General features: G+C 40.8%; 1 protein-coding gene across 1 annotated transcript; it reads right to left on the reverse strand.

Moving 5' to 3' along the window:
- Window positions 1-11,348: 11,348 nt before the first annotated feature.
- GJA8 (gap junction protein alpha 8) lies at window positions 11,349-13,139 on the reverse strand. The gene has a single exon (XM_018557858.1). The coding sequence runs from the start codon at window positions 13,137-13,139 to the stop codon at window positions 11,349-11,351; it is 1,791 nt and encodes a 596-aa protein (XP_018413360.1).
- Window positions 13,140-24,005: the final 10,866 nt, after the last annotated feature.

A 24,005-nucleotide genomic window follows, 5' to 3' on the forward strand; every position in this document is an offset into this window, starting at 1 on the left:
CTTACCTTTCCTTCCTGGGTGCCCGAGACCATCATCAGGATGGAGAGCAGTGGGAGTTCAGGGAGCACCCATTCCCTGATCTCCTATGAATGTCTCCTTAATGAGAACCTAAAGAAAGTCCATGAACCCATCGCACTCCTGACCACTTGTTCCATAAAAATTGGATGGGTGATGCGGTAGTTGACGGATGGCAACCGTCATGTACACAGAAAGAAATAGGGACACCGGCACTCCAAATGCAGATCAAATGCATATGTGACATGAGGAGGGGGATCCTGCGAGACCTCGAAACGTTGCACCAGTGTGATATGCTGCATTTACCTCATTAAATAGATGCATTTGATCTGCAGTTGGAGTTTCAGTGTCCCTGTTTCTTTCTTAAAGAAAACCTGTCACCGGGCCTTTGCTATCACATAGGGGCCTTGTGATAGCAATAACATTAGGTTAAAAAGTATATTAAAAAAATGCTTAAAAAATGAAGTTCAATCAAATAAAAAATAAAACGAAAAAAAGGCCCCCCACCTCATGTACATGCACTTATGAACACATTCGCTTGCCTCGGGTATGGAAGCATTTTAGGAGGTGTGCACAAAATAATAACATGGTTTTGCCAACAAAAGGGGTTAAACGTGTGTTACGTTGCATGGTGATGCATGTTGTGTGTTCATTTCTAATGGGCCTTAAGGAGGTTGAATTAAAAAGCACCTGGCCAACGCAGCACGCCATAACGCCTATGCATTCACATCTAGGCATTTAGGTGCATTGGCATGTCTTAGTGCATTCCATGCGAAGGTGTGAACAGGGCCGGATTTCCCACAAGGCCAACCAAGGGAGCAGAGAGTAGATGGGCAGCAGGGGTGTGGAATTCCTATCTCCCGACGCCCAGGACATGCAGGTGTTTGCTACATTTAGCCCTTCTTTGGGCAAGCAGAGCTAAATGTACAGCGGGGAAGCCGCCATTTATTTTGTACAAGTGATCTCGTGGGGGGTTGGCAGACGGTGGGTGGCTTAGGGGGCGCATTGAGGAACCTGGCCTTGGGGCAGCAGAAAAAGTAAATCCGGCCCTGGGTGTGTATCCAGCCTCTAACAGTTTTTCCTCCTTTCATTTTCATTTCGGAATAGATGAGACCACTGACAGCAGGACGCACGTTTTGGGAAACAATGACCTTTATTAATAAACATGTACAAACAGAGGTTATCATTTGTTGTATGTTCAAGTTGACAAGCCTCATCCTACATTTTCCCACCGACCCCTCGAAACTTCACATTCTGAGACGGCCTTCATAAGGCACTGATTGAAGCTTACTGTTATCAGAACTCATGTCGCGGCACAAGAAAGTTGTTTCTGATAAGCATTTCAAAGAAAAAAAATTTGAGAAGTTGCATTACTATGCTGATTGCCATCAGTGCTTTACAGATACACTGCTTTATAACCTTATTCCCATAGTCCATTCTGAGGCTGCTGGCTGTAAACATTGAGGAAAAGCTGCAAATACTACTCAGTGATGTTCTTTTTTGGTTTTGAACCAATCCTAGCACTAGTATGTTATAATAAATGGATCTTCCTTGGGATCCTGTTTATTTGGTGATCTGATTTCCTACTGGCTCAGGTATGTCACTGTAGGCATTTTCTGTCCAGGCTTCCAAAACATGAATGTCAGGTTTCAGTGGACAGGAATGTGGACATCGAAGGCTTACCGGGAGTCTGGAATTCCTTGATAGCCACAGGATTGGAAGCTATCAATGCACATTCCCCTCATCCTTCCAATCTCGTGCTTGACAGTACAATGGCGTGTGCGCACTAAACGCCATAGTAAGTCAAAGATCTCCAGAGGTCCAGTCCTAGGTATGCCATTTTTTGAGGTCCAGATTCTTCTGTTTTAAGACGTCAATGGTCTATTTGTGAGCTGAATGGAAGTACCTTTGTTCCCACAAGCCCTGGTACTACAAGAATGTTACTACAGCATGGTGACATCATTACATCAGTCAGAATTCCATAATAGCAAATGCACAATAGGCTTCTCTCCACATAATTGCACAGCTTCCAATGCCCCCAACCCAACTCTTAGTCTACAGTATGGCAACAAAATGTTGAAGAGCTTTAGACCCGCTTTGGTGGAGGTCAGAAAGAATCACGGTTTGGTCCGATTCCAGTTTGCATCATGGCCCTCTCTGTATCTCTATACCATTAGAATGTTACAACTCTAAAATGAAGGGAGATTCAGCCTCTGATAGACCGGAGTATGAGAAGGAGGCCGGACAATACATTTTGATTAGTCATATTTTGAATACAATGTCCTTATCAGTCTTTAAAAGGTTGCGTTGTTCAACTTCCCTCTTGCACCAGTCAAGGCTAGAACTGGTGGAAATGTAAACATGCCTCGCCCCTGAGCTTCCAGTGAAGTTCCCATGAAGGGGGCGTGTACAGGCCGGCCCCTGAGCAGGATCCTGGGAAAGAAGGGCTGACCTTATGAGCTGGGAAAGGAGAAGGCTACAAGAAGATGGACACTTGACAAAGGCACAGAGAAGATCATCTATAAGAGAGGGGTATATAGCACATGTCATCGTTACACAATATGCACTTTTGCCGATCGTACCCTTTACAGCAAATAAATAACATTTATTGATTTGTTACAGTTTTGAGACCTTAAAATTATCCATATTATTACAAAGACCTTATAATTACCCATTACGTTCAAGCCCTGAAAAAGGAGGAGGTCTTCGAACCCCCAAAACGAGTTGGTTGTTCTATGCAGTTGTTAGTGAACCAAAATGTGTTTGGACTCCCATACTGTTTATTTGGTGCTCCCATTAGACTTTATACACGTGAACTAATTGCTTCCAAACAAAACATTTTTCTTTTTTTAATTAAAGTTGACCGATCTCATTTACTCCCTTTAAATTGTGAAATATTCTCAGGAATTGTGTTAGGGCTACAGAACGCCCCCCCCTGCCCCCCCCCATGTTATGGAGAAGAGGTGAGGGAGTTCTGTAGTCCTAACACACTTCCCTTTCCTGTATGAGCTGAGATGTTTACAGGCAGCTTGGACTTACTTACATCTCCCCCCCCCTGGCCTTGAGGAGGAAGATGCAGGTATGGAATGACCTTGGCCTACAGTCATGAGTAATGAAGGCCAATGTAATTCTGCTACTGCCCCGCCACTTCTTACTAGTGGCTCTCTTTAAATTGTGAAATATAACATTTATAGGATTTTGTTATATCTGTTTGATTAGTGCAATAGAATATCTGTTGATCCTGCCAGAAATACAGCGCTGTCCGGTGTACTCTACATGATATCTCAATGTTATCAGGAAGTGTGTTAGGGGTACAGACAGACCCCCCATGTTATGGAGAAGAGGTGAGGGAGTTCTGTAGTCCTAACACACTTCCCTTTCCTGTATGAGCTGAGATGTATACAGGCAGCTTGGACTTATTTACATCTTCCCCCCTGGCCTTGAGGAGAAAGATGCATGTATGGAATGACCTTGGCCTACAGTCATCATGTAAGGCCATAGCCGGGAGCTCACGCACTACTGCACATGCGCGGGTCCCAGTCTTCCGGGTTGCCGGAAAACATGCGTTAGCGCACAGGAAGTGACACAGTGGCGCACAGGAAGTGCCCTCTAATAGATGTTCCTATTTAAACCAGCTGGCCCAATGGGTCAGTGCTGAACGGTCTTTCAGCTTGTGCTTGTGTTCCTGTGTTCCTGCTGATCTGTTGCCTGTTACCTCGACCCGGATTGCTGCTGACTTCGACTGACTGCTGCCTGCCCCTGACCTCTGCTTGTTATCTGGACTCTGCCTTTGCCTGCTCCTTCTGTACCTTGCTCACCGCCTGGCTTTTTTGACCTCGCCTCAGTTTCTGCTGCAAACCTCGCTGACATCACAGCTGTGCACCAGCCCCGCTCATCCTTCCAGGGATACAGTTGCTCGACTTCTACCAGGCACCGTGTCTGAACACCTTGGCACCCGTGCTTCTCTCTGTCTACTCGCTCCCTGTTTCCACATCCAGGGGTGTGAGACAAGAGCCGCAAGGGAGGCCTCCTCAGCTAATCGATCCTCCACCAGGTACGTGATACATGAGTAATGAAGGCCAAGGTCATTCTGCTCCTGCCCCGCCACTGCTTACTACAGGGATCCCAACCTGAAAGAAGCCATTTCAGGGAGGTGTCCTTCTCATTTCAGGGAGGTGCCCTCTACGCCCCCCCCCATCTGCGGAGGGGGGTTAGGGGGGCTGGGAGAGAGCACCCCCCTGAAATGATGGCAGATAGCACAGGAAGCAATAGCTTCTTTGCTATCTGCAGGTTTTTTTTCTAATTTTGTTTTTAGTATTCTGACAGTTGCAGTCATCAGAATATTTAAAAAAAGGCATAAGAATGCATAGCTAGATTCCTATTGGCTATTGCACTTTGCCACTTTGTACATTACCTAGTTTGCTATTGGCTATTGCAAAGTGCAATAGCCAATAGGAATCTAGCTATGGATTCGTATGCCTTTTTGTTTCTTTTCTGACTGACGGTCGGGCCGCGGCTCCCGATGTCAGAAAAGAAAAAAAAAAACGATCGCAGGGAAAGGTTTATCTGCTCGATCGAGCAGATAAACCTTTCCGGGAGGAAGTGTTTTCTCTTCTATCCAATAGCGGGAGACTCCCGGAGCGTCCGGGAGAATTGGGATGTCTGTTACTAGTGACTCTTTACTCATAGATACAATACAGGGAGTGAGCATTGTTACATTCGGACAGAATTTGTGTTACTGGCAGGATCAGCAGGTGAAAACAAAAAAGCCTAAAAAGAGCCTGTGGCCATCAAATCTACGGACTCGTAAATTGCAATAGATTACATAGAATACAAATAAACACTGACAGTCCCATTGGTGGTTCAATAACAAAAAAAAATCAACAAATTGTGTACAAAAAACTTTCATTGTGATACGAAATACCTTAAAATATAAATGCACGGTACTTCCTGATCACATGCAGGCTAGACTGATCACTGCCTTCCAGATGCATTGTGGGAGACTGGTATCATTAAAAAGCATAGTCCACCTTTCAGACCATGTTTCATGTCACAAAAACTGCAAAACTCTTCCAAAAAAAAAAAAAATGTATTCAAAATCTGACATGTTTCTGCCTTACACAGCCCTAGTCATAGATTGATTATAGCTATAACTAACGCAGAAACACGTAAGTGATTGTTGTTTGTACAGATGCATGTGGAATAAAATTATATTTTCTACGTAAGAGCATTGTGTGCTGATTTCGCAGATTTGAGGCAATTACTCCAGAAGAGGGTTATCCGTGGACCAAATGTGGACCAAATGTGGATTACAAGAATGCATGAGAGCTGTGCGTTTTATGTTCTTCACGTGTAGCCCTCATTCACACTAGAAAAGGCCGGCACGTACAGCTCTGTACTGCATGCACGGCCGTATCGGGCAGCTCCAGGGAAAGACAGGTGCTGTGTGTGATTAGTACGCAGCAGCCTGTTCTTCTCAATGGGACTACGTGGCCGTACGCCCCCCTACGCTCACCCCAAGTGCAGGTCCATACGGGTGCGTGTTTCCTGGCTCGGACGCAGACAGGATCCATCCTGTCAACGTACGTGTACGGACACCCGCACCCACACGGACATGCAGGGCTGGTGAGCATAGGGCGGCGTACGGCTGCATACTCCCATAGAGAAGGACGAGTGTCCATTGGAAAGCTGTTAGAAAGTTTTTAGTAATTCTGAGTGAATGTACTTTTCTCGGGAACCATGACTTCATCATAATGGAATATCTCTGCACAGTTACCTCTTCTGTTCTCTAAACCCCATATCACACAGTTATACCGATGAGAGGTCATTTCTTAAAGGGAAGGTCTGTGTTAGACAATTGTCAATGGAACGGATGTCTCCAGTGGAAGATTTATTCTCTACTTCTCTTCCAGTGACAACTGAAAATGTTGGGATTTCCCATCTCTTTTTGACCCAGTGATGGTGGCCACCAGGACACATAGACAGGGTGAATCTCCCCAGCAGGATAAAAGCAATAAAAATCTAACACACACAAAGATTTGGCATTAGATATACTTTAAACCGCAGGCAAACAGTTAGACCCTTTTTGCATGGTCTGATTAGGAAGGGCTCCGTGCACGGATCCCTGCTTTTCGGAACAGATGTCATCATTGTGACATCCGTGTCCATCCAGCTTTTTCCTCCATCACAATAAACTAGAATTACCAGACTTGTGTTGGTCTATGGGGAATTGGATGTAAAACGACTTTGGTCCCTTCACATCAGATTCTCATCCGATTCGCATTGATCAGGAAACAGAACTCTCATCCGTTTGTCTTTCAGATGCCCATCTATTTAGACCCATCTGCCCAAAGACTAACACTGGCTTTCCTAAAGAGCCGACAGGTGGACCTGATCAGAAAGCCCTTGTGAAAGGGGCCTTAAATAAAAAATTTTAATACATTTGTGTGTGCCCTTTTACTTGAAAAGGGGGTTTGTCATTCTCCTCAGCCGGTCTTGTGGTCCAATAACCTCTGAAACACCACAAAGCCAGGCAGGTGACACTACTATATGCAAACATACGTAGGTCCCATCGCACTCCTGACCAAGATCTACCCATAACTCGCGTGTAGATGCAGCCACTAATTAATCCAGAATAAATAAAGGACTTTGTTTGCCTGATGAAGGGACCGACATGGTTCCGAAATGCTGCTTTACATTGTGAAATGACCTTTTTATGTCAATAAAGAAGGATTGACTAGTATATGCAGGCACAGCTTTGTCGCTTCCTGTGTCCTTGCTCTACCTACAGCATGCCCACTGGATGAGAAATTAGCTTCAACGTAGAAATATTAAATGTCCATTGAGTGGGTGTGTGACTCAAAAAACTCAGAGAAAGGGGCTACGCCCCAGAAACGTGTCAGTTGGTATTGGTAGCCGGCTGGCCAGTCCACGGAGCCAGTTGTTTCCTGTACTTTTTGTTACTTCCCTTGTCATGCATGGTGTATGACAGTGGAATTAACTTTGTGTATGTATATATATATATATATAATAAATATATATATACACACACACACATACACACAAGCATATGATCAACTATCATTGTAAGTATTTTTAACCACTTTTATATTATTTAATACATTAAACATACTTCACGAGGAGCAGGTGCTGACCTTTGTGCTTGTTTTTTCATGTACAGAAAGCTGTGAAGCTGAACCAGGAATCACTGGACTTATCTACTTGGCTATGCACCAAGGGTGTGAATTACAAGACTGAATGGACAAAATGCTAAGTCCACTTGCAGCTACCAACATTTCTATACACTGTACGTATTTAAACTGTGCAATTATCTGTTTGTATAGAGTCTCTTTGTATCAATACAAAATTGCAGTAGAATATTTATGAGCTTTTTAGAATGATCTGAACCCATGGCTGGCGTATCTCAAATTTTCTGCTGCTCTCTTACTTTGCTTTATATGCCCCAAAATGTGTCTCTGGTCAGACCTCCTGTAAAAACATTGCAGTCTGCTCCCTCTGATACGCTGACCGAAGCAAATGTTTCCATTGTTCGTGAAGCGCCCAGTGGGTATGCATTAAAATCCTAGAGACAGTCAGACTACAAAAACAACGTAATGTATAACTGGACTTATAAAAGGCTCAGCGCTGGGCGCTCTTTTCTCTTCCCGGTGAATAGTTTTCTCTATAAATTCACATGTTGGCAGGATAAAGCTTTAATCTGCTGGAATGAAATGTGGCAAAGACCCACGTCCTCATAAAAAAAAACAAAAAAAAACCAGAGGACAGGAAGGGTTTTTTTTTTCTTTTTAAAGCCATTCACAACTCTGCCCCCGGTGGAACTCTTTACCCCAACCTGTCCATCTGTCGCCCACCTTGACTGCCTTTAGGCGTTCCCTAAAGACTCATCTCTTCAGGGAAGCCTCAACCTAACCATCTCTTCCACCTCAACCTAACCGCTCAACCATCACATTCTCAAAAATTCATCCCCACACAGCTACATCCTCATGTATCACTTCCCCCTCCGTTTTAGATTGTAAGCTCTCAGGGGCAGGGCCCTCCTTACCATCCTGTCTTGAATTGTATTGTGATTGTAATGTCTTCATTATATTGTAAAGTGCTGTGCAAACTGTTGGCGCTATACAAATCCTGTATAATAATAATGATAATAATTTTAGTTTCCCTATGCAAAGATTGCAATATTTTTAACATTAGCAATCTGCCTAAGCTATGAACGTGTTGGAAAACTGCTCCACATTAGTTTGTCAACATTGCAAATTAAATTAAGCCTCAACAAAGGTATTTTTCTGTAGATCTTGCAGCCCCCCTCCCAATCTTATACTCACCTGTCCTTATCCAGTGAAATACGTGCACCTTGTCGACACTTGTCAAAATCCTGATGGCCCGGGCCCGCACATGGCCTGTACATTATCTATTGAATCTTATGGATAGTTCATACTGGGTGCTCAGGAGTCTGGAGGATGTACAATGCATGAGTGGGCCCAGTAGGCAGGATTGCAGCATCGATAGGTCGCACAGCTAATATCTTGCTAGATCAGGCACAGATGAATATAGGACTGGGGAGCGGGCTGGTTCTAAAATGCACATAAAACTCAGGTATGGTGCTGTTTACATATCTTTCATATGCAGTTTTATTCATACCTATAGAAGATGTGCATTGTGGAAGCTGAAGGACTATTTTGTTATTAAGCGTCATAATATAATGAATATAATGGAGCCCATGTTCTGTGGATGCTTAGAGCCAAAGCAAAGGAATGCATGGCAAAATCATGTTTAAAAATAAGCATAAGAAACAAGTGGGAAAATAACATGAAAAAGATTATAAAATGCTATATCATGAAGCATGTACAGTTAGTACATTATATGATAACTTGTCTGTGCATGGACCAAACAGCAGAACGGAGAAGTCTTTAAAGTGACACTAAACTCAGGAGTTAAACCTTAAAAATAAATTCAAGTACCTGAACTATTAACAAAAATGTATCTTATTTTTTTATCACTTGGCTACCAAATGTCAATTAAAATTTGCTTTAAAAAAATAAGCAATAAACAAAACCTGTATTTGCTTTAAATTTTGAAAAATAAAAACAACTTTAAAAAAAAAGTATTTAAAGGGATGCAGTCTTTCCAGCTTTGACTAATTTAACATAAATATAAAAATTATAAATGAATACATTGTTGCACAAAAAAACTAACAGTAAAAAATAATAGTAATTATAAATTAATTCGAAAAGGCATGTGAATATTTTTAATCGATAACACAAAAGTATAAAAATTTTAACAAATGTCAGATTTACTCACCTAAGGAAAAAGCTCACAACCATCCACAGGAAAGGATGTGATAATTCCCCAGTAGAAGAATTGAGACAATGGAAAACAAAGAATTTTTCAGTGATTAGACAGTGGTTATAAATGGTTACATTTAACAAGATCTCTATTGTAGAGTGAAAGTACCAAGAATTTTCATCCCAAACTACAGCTGGTTATATGGCCAACACTGGGCTCTTCCGATCATTATATTAGTAGGGCCTTACCAGTTCACAGGTTTCTACCCTGTCATCCACCCTCGTACCCTCGTCTTCTCCCCAAATACTTATTTCCAACTTATTGTAAGGAAATAATGCCATATGCAGCACTTTCAGGATGCCGTGCATAAAATAAAGAGGGGGAAACTACAGACAAAGCAAAGTGTAAAAGAAGGGATACAACTTGTCAGATTCTTATAGAATACGTAGACCATTTTTTTAAACTCTTCTGTCCAAAGGTGAAATTCTTTCTATTATTAAAAGCAAGAGAACCATTCAAAATATCTGCTGTAAATGTCCCAGTTTCTTTTTTACACTTGCATATTAAATCACTTTATTCTTCTCATTCTCTTTCTTTCATAACCTACTTCCCCGTGCTTTCCTGAAATAAATTTGACTCTGTCAAACTTATTGTGTACCTATAAGTCGACCTAGAAATGTGTTTGCCACCATTTAGCTTTATATATATATATATTATATATGTTTTATATATAGATATATAGATATATAGATATCTATATATCTATATATCTATATATCTATACATCTATATATAATCTATAGATAGATAGATAGATAGATAGATAGATAGATAGATAGATAGAAATTTCTATCTATCTATAGATTATATATAGAGATATATCTCTATATATAATTTGTTTTATTTTTGTGTAGCTTTAAATGTTTAATTCACTGGGTGAGGAAAAAATAAAATGTGCCTGGGGCAACATATTGATAAATAGATTTACATGTTAAACACAATGGAGAATGAAAAAAGGACAAAAGAGAAGTAAACAGAAATAGGTTTCAGAGTTAAGCTGTATCCATTTCTTGCAATTCACTGACTGCTGTGCAGAAAAAAAAATGTAGAAGGCTTAAATTTTGCTGAGATTTTTTTTTTCAAGATGGAAAATACTTGAATGCATCTGCCTCTACCTTTTCTATTTGTTTTCTTCCTTTTGTGCTGCATAACATTGACATACAATGGACGTTACATCAGGAATCCGGTGGAAAGTTACAGCCACTGAGAAGAAAAAAATGTTGTGGTGACTATAAATATATGAAAAAAACACACAGTGAACCATCTAATAACAGATGACCTTCGGGGGGGGGTAGGGGTGGAAAACTAGACTTGGAGAATAGGGAGGAACGGGAATGCATATTCTGGGAAATATGAAAACTCTTCATAACCAGTAAATTTTCTGCCTTAATTTCTACGGTTTATTTATTATATAATAGTTACCTTTTACATTAATTAATATCTTTAATATTAATTTTGTTACCTTTTCTTACTGTGCTTTAACCCAGGTTCCCGTTTAATTGCTGAGGTAAGTGTCATGCTTCTTACTCTGGCTCAATAGACCTTCAGTCTAGTACCAACCTGACTTGCAAAATGGAATCATTTTAAATTTTGTATCTTATTTTTGTCTCTGCTAAAAGAGAAATAACGTGACAATATACTGCTAAAATAAATAAATAAATAAATAAAAATTGGAAGATTCTAAAAATGTTTAAAAAAAAATGGTGATAGCATGAATATCTAATTCTACTAAATGCATTAGTAAAGACTAATGCAAATTTTTTTTTTTTTTTAGCCTTGTTCTGAAATACAGACATGTCTTTAGACGGATCTAAAAAACAACCCCATATACAGTCGTCCGGGAAGCACTTTTCTCAAAAACCTTCTGCATGTTCCTCTAAAACATCCTTTGGTAACTGAATATCCAAATCACTTAGACTTTTTTTTCTGTACTGAGACCCTTCATATGTTTCTTTCTTAACACTTTCTCTTCATACCATTAAATCATCTGATCGGGCCCTGCTGCTTGCTTTACTTAATCTACTGAGGGACCGGGAATCTGGAACTAATTCAAAACTCAATAGAGCCAACTCCAGGCCTGTAGGCTCTGGTTCACAAACGTCTGGTTCTGGGGGCACAGGTTGAGGAACCTCACGATCTGATGGGGAAGGATCAGGACCAATGTGGTCTGAGAGAGCTCTTGAGGGTGTACGATCGTCTTCTAAAGGTGACGTGACAATTTCTTGGGGCTGTTCTACAGGAGCATCATATAACTGGACATTAGAAGCTGCTTGAGAAGGCACTTGCTCAGGCGCATGTTCAAATGGAGCATGCTCCGATGCTGCCCGTGAGGGAGCTCGGTTTGAGAGTGCGTGCTCGGAAGTAGCTCGAGATGGAGCTCCCTCAGAAGGGGCGTGTTCAGAAATGGTCCGAGAAGGAGCTCGCTCTGAGGGTGCAAGCTCACATACTGCCCGAGAGTGAGCTCGCTCCGAAGGGGCATGCTCAGAACCAGCACGGGAGATGGCTTGCTCTGAGGGTGCTCTTTCAGAGAGTGCATGGTTGGATTGTATTCTTGAAATGGATGCATGTTCAGAGGGAGCATGCTCTGAAGCTGCATGGTCAGAAACTGCACGTGATGGTGCTCTTTCAGAAAGGGCACGCTCAGAGGGAACGCGGTCAGAGAGGGCACGCACCGAAGGAGCCCTAACTGATGGGGCTCGCTCAGATGGAGTTTGTTCTAAGGTCTCAGTCACTTGCACTTTCACCACCTCTTGCTCTTCAGCTTGGCGGTAGGAGGGCAGAGTTTCATCATAAGCCTTGGAGAGGTCTTCCAGGAGTCCCGTGCTGCTTTTGTCATAGTTGTTAAACTGAGTAGGTAGGGGGCTAGCTTCTAATCCAACTTCAGTCATTGGATAGAAATGGGAGACAGCCTTTTCTTCCTCCAGCAACTTGTAGCCCTTAGACTTTGGAATGGAAGAGATGGCTATGGAGTGCAGGGGCTTCTGTGAAACTTCTCCCAGCAGCTGTTGAGTTTGATGATCCGCCGACCTTCGAAATGCAAGACGGATCTTTTTCCAGCCCAGGTGGCTGATCTCTATCACATTTAGAAAAAGTGACACTGCCGCCACAGCCAGCATGAACATTATGAACACAGTCTTTTCTGTAGGTCTGGAGACAAAACAGTCTACCGTGTTTGGGCAAGGCCAACGGCTGCAACGGTACAGGGGGAGGATCCGGAAACCATACAGAAAATACTGGCCCACCACAAAGCCCACCTCAAAAAGTGTCTTAAAGATGATATGGCAGATGTAGGTTCTTAGGAGGGTTCCCTCTAGCCGAAACTTCTTAGTACTCTTGGTACTTGTTTCCTTGGTGGTTCGGATGCTCCCTTGATCAGGAGCCAGCGGCAGCCTCTCTTCATTGATTTCCTGTTGCCTACTCATTTCTGCCTCTTCTCGCTCCTTTCTTTTCTCCTCCATCCGCACGTGGTGCACAGCATGCCCCACATACACCAGGGATGGTGTGGAGACAAAGATGATCTGCAGGACCCACAATCTGATGTGGGACAGAGGAAAGGCCTCATCGTAGCAGACATTCTCGCAACCAGGCTGCTGGGTGTTGCATACAAAATCAGACTGTTCATCCCCCCACACAAACTCTGCCGCTGTTCCCAAAATGAGGATCCGGAAAATAAACAGGACAGTGAGCCAAACTCTACCGATCACAGTGGAGTGCTCATTCACCTCCTCCAAAATATTCCCCAAGAAGCTCCAGTCTCCCATTGTCTACAAGCTGCAAATAAAAAAATAAGGAAAAGAAAAATAATGAGTTCTTCCATTAGGAACTACAAGATACTGTCTACGATTGTAACACTACAACATCAGATTGATAGTTAACATCTCCTTTCACTGATGAATGCGTACATGGTAGAATATGCTAAAAAATTTATATACAGCATATATATTGTAACCCATTCTATGATATTCAAAAAGATCTAATCAACATTTCAAAACTATGGGAGAATATTTTTTGTAGTTCAACATGTTGCAAGTAACAACCCATTTCTTAAAGTTTGGAACAATAGATTATAATAAATGAACAACAAAACATAAAAATAATATACTTATAAGAAGATGAATTATCAATAAACAATGCTTTACTACCTGTAAACCCTGCTAGACATATGCCTGTGTCTATACGATCAGCAGAAGCTCGGATAATAAAATGAACAGCTATTTAAGGTCAACGATACATTTGCAAAACAAATGTTTATCTTTTTCCTCAACATATCATAGTTTTTAATAAAATGAGAAGCTGCTTTCAAATATATGATACAAAATATCATATGATTTTCATGATGAAAAATACTCAAGAAAATGCTTTTTTTTAACCATGGCCTAAAATTCAGAACAAAATAATGGTTTTAGGCAAACGTAAAAAAATAAATAAAATACAACTAATCATCAATCAAAATGCATTTGGACAGTTTCCTCAGAGACCGTAACATACAGGGGTACAGGTACCCTTAAAAAATAAGATCACACAGGGACTCGTACACACGCATACACATGCAGAATCACATACATACACACAATGGGTTGAACTTGATGGACCTGTGTCTTTATTCAACCTCATATACTATGTTTTAATAGCAATCAATTTAATTTTAAAAATTAATAGCATGCAAATAATTTAATAATCAGTGCCCCTTAAAAAAAATAAAAAACTATTAGCATTTCTTTTTATTATTTATATACATTTCTTAATCATCCACCAAAGATTTTTCGAATAAGTTTTATATTAAAAATAAAACAGTCAAATAGCCATTTGCCTAAATAGAGTAACATAATATAAGTATCTAACGCTCTCGATAAATCTGATAACATTATGTGCACGTGATACACATAATCGGAACTCTTGCCTTTAAATCCTGCAAAATCAAATGTTGGTAATATTAACAGGAAACAACACAGCACACTAAAAAAGCCAAAAAGTTAGAAGACATAAGAGAAGAGAAAGGTAAGTAAATGGTACATAGTGGGCAACTTGCCACAGTGACAGCTCCACTGGAAGAATGCGTCCCCTCTCTTGGCACTCTCCTGTCAAAAGTGAACTTTTGTTTCTGTTCTTTCGTACCTAAAGTCCCAAACTTATCGCACGACTGAACAGATGTGACTCAATTCACCCTGATGGGAGGGTTTTAGTGTTCGCCAATATTTAAGCTCCCAGCTAGACAGCCTTTATGAGAGAATGACAATTGGTGACGTGAAGAACAATAGACAAGACCGGGGTACAGACAGCAATGGGGAGTAGGAATATATGGATTATAAAGTGGGCAGAAAATGTGTGCTTATGTATATATTTTACAGTGGCTTTGGTCATATACAGAGGGTCCAAAATGTATAGAATATGTAATACATATAAATAATTCAATATAAAATACTTACTAACACACCATGAATTATGCTGGGGAACAAAGTTTTTGTTGCACTGATACCAGAACTCGTCCCTAAATAATTTGAGTGTGCTGAATTCAAATCTGAAGTTAGTTTTCCTATGTGAGCTCTAGATTGTTTGCAATCCATCATTTTAACATTGTCTATCTGAGGAATGTAGAGTCACACAGTTTTACAATTAGGCTTAAACAACCATATTGGCAAAGATATTCTTTATGTATTGAAAAAAATGTGTAGGTGCATCACAATGTATTCATTACATTAAAAAAAAAGGCAAAAAAAACAAAACACACTTGTGTGGAGTAAAACATGTATTGCCACTTGTCAAATCTGAAAAATGTATCCATTATAGTCAAATATGGGTATGCACTAATGCTTTTTACTTTAAATAACTTCAAAAAACATAAATTGACATTGAGGGGGAAACAAAGCTGGATATAGCTTGGGTATGATATACATTGGAATTTATTTTTATGGATATAAAGTATAATTGTATAATTGTTTGTTTGGAATAAAATAAATATTATTCAAAAAGAAAAAAAAAATTGACATTGACATACTTGACATAAAGATAACAACTGAAAAGGACGGGATGCAAAGCTCAAATATGCCCTATTCAGGTGAGAATATGCGCTCGTAGCTGTGGCATTTGTGAACCTTCTCAGGGCCACCTCGTTTGATGCTCCAGCAGTCGTCTGCCATCATATTGTTGTCCCATCGCCCTTGATAGCATTGTTCCATCGTCATGAGGTCTTGATGGAAGCGCTCTCCCAGTTCATCAGTAACAGCCTCAAGGTTCTCGGGGAATTGATCAAGGTGACTATTCAGGAAATTAAGCTTAAAACTCAGGTTGCACCCATTCTTGTATCAAGCATTGGTTCTGTGTTTAGATGAAGCACTGAGATCTTGAGGAATGCTGAATTAAGTTTTACTTGCTTAGGAGAACATTAGAATACATAATTATAGCATTGTAGAAATTCTCCTTGTCATTCATATTCCATGACAAATTCCTCATCATGTACAAGGGCACGCATTTGATGTCCATCAAACGCACTTGCTTTGATCTTCTCGAAAGACAAAGCAGGAAAAGCAGAAAATATATATTGAAAACATTCACCATCAGTACATAATGCCTTCACAAACTGTTTCATAAAGAAAATCAAGTAAATCAGATACATTTCTATAATCCAAAATTAACAAAAAAGATAAAGATTATTGATGTTTGTAAATAAAAAAAAAGCGTAATTAGTCTAAGGTTCTGGTAGAAGTAAGACTAGTGCTCATTCTCTCCCTAGTGTAAATAGCAATGGGTGTCCTTTTTGTTTTGTGAAAATCCCTATTTTCAAATTGTATGAAAACTAGAGCATTCGGAGGAAAACCAATTTCATATTTGAAATCTGCTTTAAAAAATACTTAGAATCAGTTGAAAAATCTCATGCAACAGAAAAAGAAAAAAATTGTTCCCCAGTGTTATTAAATAAAGTTATTTCCCAGATAGCAAGCAATTGAGCTGCAAGTTTGAAAATGACTTGCTAAACTATTGCAGACTTGCCAAGCTTCACAATTTTGCACAATTCCAGCAAGTCTGCATTGCAAGTCTCCAGACCAGCGAGCTTGCAGAGCTCTTGCTAAAGGTCCCCACACACCTTACGATAATCGCGGGAAATCCCGCGATCGTACGATTATCGTAAGGTGTGTGGAAGCCGTGCGACCTCTACTACTGTAAGGTTGCACGACTTTTAACTTACGGACATGTTCGAAAACCCGCCGAGCATCGTACGATGTTCGGCGGGTTTGTGGCATGTTCGTACGATAAAAGCCGTACGAGCCAGTGTGCACTACGCTACGTGCCCGTTCGGCATTGCGGTCATCGGAATCACCCCCCTCAGATAGGCAGATCGTACGTTTTTTTAAGTACCTTACAACCATCGCAAGACAATAGTCTTGCGATGGTTGTAAGGTGTGTGCCCAGCCTTAGACCTGCAGGACTCTTGCTGTAGACTTGCCAAGCAAATTTGCTACAAATTCAAAAAGTGTCAACTAGAACTTGTGCTGCGAGTGTTCTGCAAGTCTACAACTTGCCAGGAATGTGTGCAGCAACTTAACAAGAATTACAATTTAACCCTGCCACAAGTTTGTGGCAAGTTATCATTGCTATCTGGGTTAGTGAATAAAACTCATAAAGTTGTTCTAAATTCAAAGTTGTGACATGTTTCCTCATTTTTTTTTCCAGATAATATCATCCCTCATTAAAAATGAATCTGTGATGCTTTACTAAAGCAATACAGTGTGTTCACTTTGGTAAGTGAATTGTCAGTTAGCTGAGTGAAGGAGGTGAAGCTGTGCTGAATTTAATCATCTAATTATTTGCAAGTGAAAACCCTGTTTTTTGTTTTGTTTTTTTTCTTGCCATGATTGGGTATTTTTTGGGCAATCTGAATTCACTAAGTTGAGTGAAAATTCCCGTACACAGTCAAAATTTACTTTTCGAAGTATATGTTCTCTACTCCTTTACTAAATGATTCTTGAAGTGTTAAATGGTTTAATAAAACAAAATTAAACACCTAAGTCCAATTGCTTATGAGAGTGCTTATTATTGTTGTTATTAGTATGATTATTAATAATTAGGCATGCACCGATACTGATACTAGTATCGGTATAGGTGCCGATACCGAGTAATTGGGCACTCGTACTCACCCAAATACTCGGTATACAATACACCCAAATACTCCCAATGCTTCTCCCTGATCGGTTGGAAAGTTGGCTCCATGTTCCCTCGTCGTGACAAGGGAGCATGGAGCCGGCTTCCCGCCTAATTAAAAAGCCTGTCGGTGTGTAATGACTTGCTGCCCGGCTTCCTGAATGGTCGGGAAGCTGGCCAATCAGGATGCCGGGCGGCGAGTCATTACCTGCCCCCCCGGCTTCCTGATTGGCCAGAAAGCCGGCTCTATGCTTCCTCATCACCTGGTGACGAGGGAACATGGAACCGGCTTCCCGGCTAAGCAGGAAGCCGAGTGGTGAGCCATTACACTCCGCCCAACTTCCTTAATGGGACTTCCGGTATCGGTATTCAGTATCGGTGAGTACTGGAAAAAATATGGATACTCGTACTCCATACCAAAAAAAATGCTATTGGTGCATCCCTATTATTAATAACAATAATAAAAACATTAATAATAATAATAATGAGGATTTATATAGTGCAGTGCGTTACAAAATAAAGGGAGACAGTACAGTTACAGTATAATACAATTCCAGATACAACCCAAGACAAGAGAATTATCTCCTTATCTTATCTTCTTGTGCAATCTCCTTTATACCAAGCTCTCCTGGTTGGTTTTGATGGAGGCGATCTGCTATAAGGAATTCTAAACTTTTGGACTTATTGTATCTAATTTTGTTTAAATAAACAACTCAACACATAATTCTTCCTGAATGGGGGGTTATCTGAAAATCAGAAAAAGAAAAAGAACATTTTCAGGCATCCTGTATATGTGTACAGATATCAGTTCACAATTAAGGTGGTGCAGTGCTACCTATCATGTATCAGTTAACCCCTTCCCACTCGCATACTGTTTATTAATGTTCTCCGGCGCAATTCCTCATACTGGGCTTCTGTTAATAAATGCCCTGTCCATTGAGGAGCTGACAGCCGGGTACCCCACTGAGTACAGGGAACCAGAGTAGTTCTTGATCATGTGATCACTTTGTCAGCTCTGACCTAGTGATCCCATGCAGGCTGAAGGTGTCATTGATAAAAATGAAAGTCTTTAGCTTGCAGATGTACACTGCCACCATCAGGCCTTAGTGTTTATCTGCTGTGCCATCTATTTAGTAGTGTAACTGTCAGATACAGTTGCACTATTAAAAATGTAATTATAATGTACTTTTTGGGGGGAATTTGTCAACTTTTAATAAGGTGTTTTTTTTTAATAAACAATGTACCAAATAAAAGCTTTTCTGTCCTTACAAATGTTATACAAATTATTTGGGTATTTAGGCAAGTTAACAGACAAATGCTGACTGAGATAAATTTGGCCTGGGGAAGCAAGGACCCCCTAATTTATTCTAGCTATGTGTTTAATAAATTGAACCAAGTTATCAATAATTACCATAAAACTTTTTTTTAAATCAATGCTAAAAGCAACTGAAAACATTTTTGTGCTACTGTACATCACAAAACCCTGCATACAATGAATTGGTCAATAATGTAGTGAGGTACAAATTGTCGAAAATATCCCTATGATAGCCACATCTCTCTCAACAGGACTATACAGTATATATTATGGTGAAATGGCTACAGTAATCTTCCAGGTAACGTCCTGTATTTTGCAAGCATTATACTGTATATAACTTTGTCATTGTTAAATGTTAAAAATCAGACATTTTTCTTTCAATATAAAATTCTCATTTACTATTTAGTAGAGGTCAAATTAACCTGTGATGACAGAAATGTGTGAGCTGATCGAAAGGCAACTATCACATTGGAAGGCATCTTTGGATGTAGGGATGAGCTCAGGTCTCATCTGAACCCAGTCCAAACCTGAGATCCTCCAAACTCTGAAGGAAACTCCTCCTGCTGCCACCCAATCACCTGAGACTGAGGAATTCCCTGCCTGCAGCTGCATGTAAGCAAAGGGGCTGATCACAGTGATGCCATTGACCTTATATGGCCAAATGGCTATATGTGTGCAATGATATTGACCTAATAAGGCCATGTAGCCATATAAGGTCAATGACATCAACACAAGCATCCCATCCCTTTGTTTATGCTATATGCTATGGAACCCGCTGTGAATCAATAGCATAGTGGATCTTTTGGGGAACTAGGCTCTAAGAGTTCCCCATGAGGCTCCATCTGTTACAGCCGACAGTGTCCTTAACACCCAGTGATGGTGACAGTGATGGTGACACTCTGCTACTTATTGACATCAGGCAATGGGAGGATTCCGTAGCCAACAACCAGCCTGCTATAGGCTATGGAATCCGCTGTCAATCAATAGCAAAGTGGACCTTATGAGGAACTAGGCTCTCAGAATTCCCCATGAGGCTCCACCTGCTAAAGCAGACAGTGTCCTTAACATCCAGGATGGGCCAAGATGCTACTAGCCCGCAAGGTCAACTCTGCTTCTTATTGATATCAGCCAATGGAAGGATTCTGAAGCCAACAACCAGCCTGCTATTGGCTATGAAGTCTGTCTATTGCCTGCTGTCAATCAGTAGCAAAGCGTTCCTAGGCTCTCAGAGTTCCCCATCAGGCTCCGCCCACCCACAATTTAAGTCCTCATCTGTGTGATGTTTAAGTACATTTTATTCAGATTTCTTTTCTTTTTTGGGTACACTGGTTCAGAAAGGATTCACTTTCAAAACGTTCTATCACTTGGCATCCACCTATTCAATGTTTGTTCTTTACACTAGTTGTATATAAGAAAGAAGAGCGAGCGTTTAAACAATGATCTACGTTCAATGCCAAGAACCGGGTCACATTGTTTTGTAATTTCTACAACAGCCTGGAAAGCAATGCACGCTCATTTATTCTACTATAATATGTGTAAAAAACTAAAATGTTATTTTTTTTCTGTGAGAATCCCATAATTATTGTGTTAGTAACATTCTATTACATGAGCATTTCATCATACTCCCAACCGCTGCCCAGCTGTCCTTTGTCCCGGCCGCTTTCGGCTGATTGTGTTAGGAATAGATTTTGCTGAGCCAGTTTATAGAGAGCTTTAGAAAGGACTGTTCCTAGCTGGTTAACATGTTTGATTGGAATGCAAACTAAATCAAAGCAAACCAGTCAGGGCAATGCTCGTGGACAGAAATCACAGCAAAGATAGATAGGTTACATCCGTGGAGATAATAGATAGATAGATAAATAGATAGAGAGATAGATAGATAGAGAGATAGATAGAGAGAGAGAGAGAGAGAGAGAGAGAGAGAGAGAGAGAGAGACAGATATGTGATATGGAGATTTGTTCTATATTATAATAAATAAAAATAATTACAATAATAATTAATGAACTACTAAAAATAGATGTTAGATGATACTATATATATATATATCTTAAAATAATAATGACCAATACAATAATAATAAAAATGGGATGGTGACGATATGAGAGAACTTTGAATTTGTGAATGTATAACTGATAATATTTCTCTCTTCCTCTAACAAGCTCTGATACGAGTGGAAGTATTTCGGTGGTGACTCCCCTGTGTCAGCACTCTGCCTGGCTCTGGCCCGGGCTGCATTATCCATCAATGCAAAAATTACATCATCAGCAAACGAAGGCCGAAACTCAGTGCAATGGCAAATTGTTCAGTGCAGGAGAGTGCTAAAGTGTACCTGTCACTGAACAAGCAATGCCTGGGAATGCAGAAACTCTCTGGGTAAATGAGGTAACAATATCAGGGAGTGAGAGAAGGTGTATGAACCCATTGTGTTCCATATCCTGAGGTAGGAATAATTGGGCTGGTGGAGCATTTCTCCAGCCCGCTCCAGCTTTAGGAAATAGTAGTGATATCATAAGGAAGTGTTCGGCTTCTTCAACCTGTACAATAAATTGGGGAGACTCACTGCTGCTCTCATGTGACTGTGGGTGGCTTAAAGAGAACCTGTCACCCGGCCATTTATTTAAACAACAATCTTTCCATAAGATTTTATGAGCATTTAAAATATTTTTGTCATGCTATCTACCCAAAAAATCCTCCCTTGTGTAGACATCTAATAGCTCTGAGACTGCTGCTGGGCGCCGCCATCTTGGATGTGATGTCAGATTCAGGGCTGACACTCAAGTGACACTCTATGACAGAGATGGGCTACTCTGGCCCTCCAGCTGTGCTTTAAATTCAAGCCCCATCATGACTCTAGCTGTCAGTCTTGCAATGCCTCATGGGACTTGTAGTTCCACAAAAGCTGGAGGACCGGAGTTGCCCACCCCTGATCCCCTTCACTCCTCCCCCAGCAGCTGCAAAAAAGGTAATTTTCCTACATGACTGGTGAGGGGAGGATTGGAGGAGCTAGGCCAGCACAGACAGTAACTAGACATAGAAGAGAGTGCTCTGAAATACAAGGAGAGAAGGGGCTGTGCTAGGCAACTGACTCTTCCTGGACCAGTCAAATTTTCTAGCAAGTTGAAAGACACATTGCAAATGAACAAACAATAATTTAGGGAAAGAAAAAAACACAGCAGGCAAACATTTAAAATACTCAATTTGTCTTCTTTTTACATTTTTTAAAGTTGGTGACAGGATTTCTTCGTTGTGTATATAAAGCTAAAACATTTTCTTTTTAGTTTTAGGTTTAAATTAAACCTCCGATCAGGTTGTTTTTGTCATCTGTGCCCCGTTGGGGAGATGTCCCATCACTTCTGTCCCCTTTGACACAACAGGAAGTAACACAAAATCTCTCTGGAATAATGGCAATCTTCTCCTTGACAGCTGTGATCAGAACAAGTCTCCCCAATAAAACGTCCCTTCTCTTCCTGTTCTGGTGACTACCTTAAATTTCCTATTTCTCTTCACTTTCAGTCCATGTGACAATTAGAGGTAAATTCGAGGTATCAAGCCACAGAGATAATTAAAAAAAAAAAATCAAAATAAATAAAAACAATAATAATAAAACTAATTTAAAAAAAACAACAGGGGTTCTGACCCATTCACACTCTTTGCAAAACAAAACTGTATTTTAGATTCACTTTAAAAGAATTTTAGGGATCAAATTAATGTTACAATGTGGCACTTATTTCTCCCGGGGTGCGGCCATGTTGTATCATTGCATGTGCCCATGGATCCGGCTGATAGGACTGCAACCCTTAAATGTTGTCGGAGACTCCAATTAAATGTATATAGATAGATAATACATCGAGTGGCCAGATTATTATAACCACCCCATCAGTACTTCGTTGGGCCACCTTTTGCCTTCAATACTGCGGCGATTCTTCTTGGCATTGACTCCACGAGATGATGAAAGGTGATGCGAGGAAGCTGACACCGTGCCTGATGAATAGCACGGTCCAGTTCTGTGAGATTTGATGGTTGTGGAACCAGCTGCCTGATGGCTCTTTCAACCTCGTCCCACAAATGCTGCAATTGGATTGAGATCTGGTGATTGTGGGGGCCACCTAAGCAAGGTAAAGTCTCCCTCATGTTCTTGAAACCACTCCTGCACAATACGAGCACTGTGTCATGGCGCATTGTCTAGTTGGAAGAAGCCATCTCCATTGGGATACGCCATCAACATGATAGGATGAACTTGATCAGCAACGATACTTTGGTATGTTGTGCTATTCAGACATTGTTCCACACGAATGAAAGGGCCCAAATCATGCCAGGAAAACACGCCCCGAACCATAACACTGCCCCCACCAGCTTGAAGGGTTGTACTCATGCATGTGGGGTGTAGGGTTGCCACATCTCCAGGATTGACCCGGACAGTGCGGGTTTTGAATTCTGTGTCTATTTTCATGGCAGCAGAAACCCGGACACAAGAGGTCAGGCAGACAGGGGCAACCAAAATTAAGATAGGGGCTACTGGCCCCCGACCAAAAATAAAACTCAACTGTGATATTTACATATGAATAGGCGGCGCTATTTACATACAAATAAGCCGCGCCTCATTCTCCCAAAAAAATTTCAGTGCGTCGCTAGAGTGTTCGGGTTTCACTAGAAGAAAAGGTGGCAACCCTAGTGGGGTGCATGCTTTCATGCTGTTTCCGCCAAATTCTCACTCTGCCATCTGCATGATACAACTGGAAACGTGATTCATCGGACCACATGACTTGTTTCCAATGCTCGACTGTCCAATCCTTGTGTTACTGTGCGGATTGGAGACGTTTTATCTTGTTAACTGCAGACAGCAAAGAAAGGTGTTCGAACAGGCCTGCGTCTTCCATATCCCATACGATGCAGTGTACGGCGAACAGTGCGTTCAGAGATCATTTAATATAAAATAAAAATAAGCTGAGCATTGGAAGCACCCCCTGGCAATGTTATATGATTTGCTCCAACCCCTGTAACTGTTCCTTTAGCTGGTCAGCTTGGCCTGCTACAGAAAGTTGAAAAACTACAGAACTATCAGGACGATTAACGGGTAATAAAACCATGTTACAGGGGGACTGTTAATGATATTGACATTATTATATTATATAAGTTACTTTTATTTTGCCCAGGGTTCCACTTCCAAGCAGTTAT

The sequence above is a fragment of the Nanorana parkeri genome, unplaced genomic scaffold, assembly GCF_000935625.1.
Source record: "Nanorana parkeri isolate BGI_ZX_2015 unplaced genomic scaffold, ASM93562v1 scaffold306, whole genome shotgun sequence".
NCBI classification, from domain to species: Eukaryota; Metazoa; Chordata; class Amphibia; order Anura; family Dicroglossidae; genus Nanorana; species Nanorana parkeri.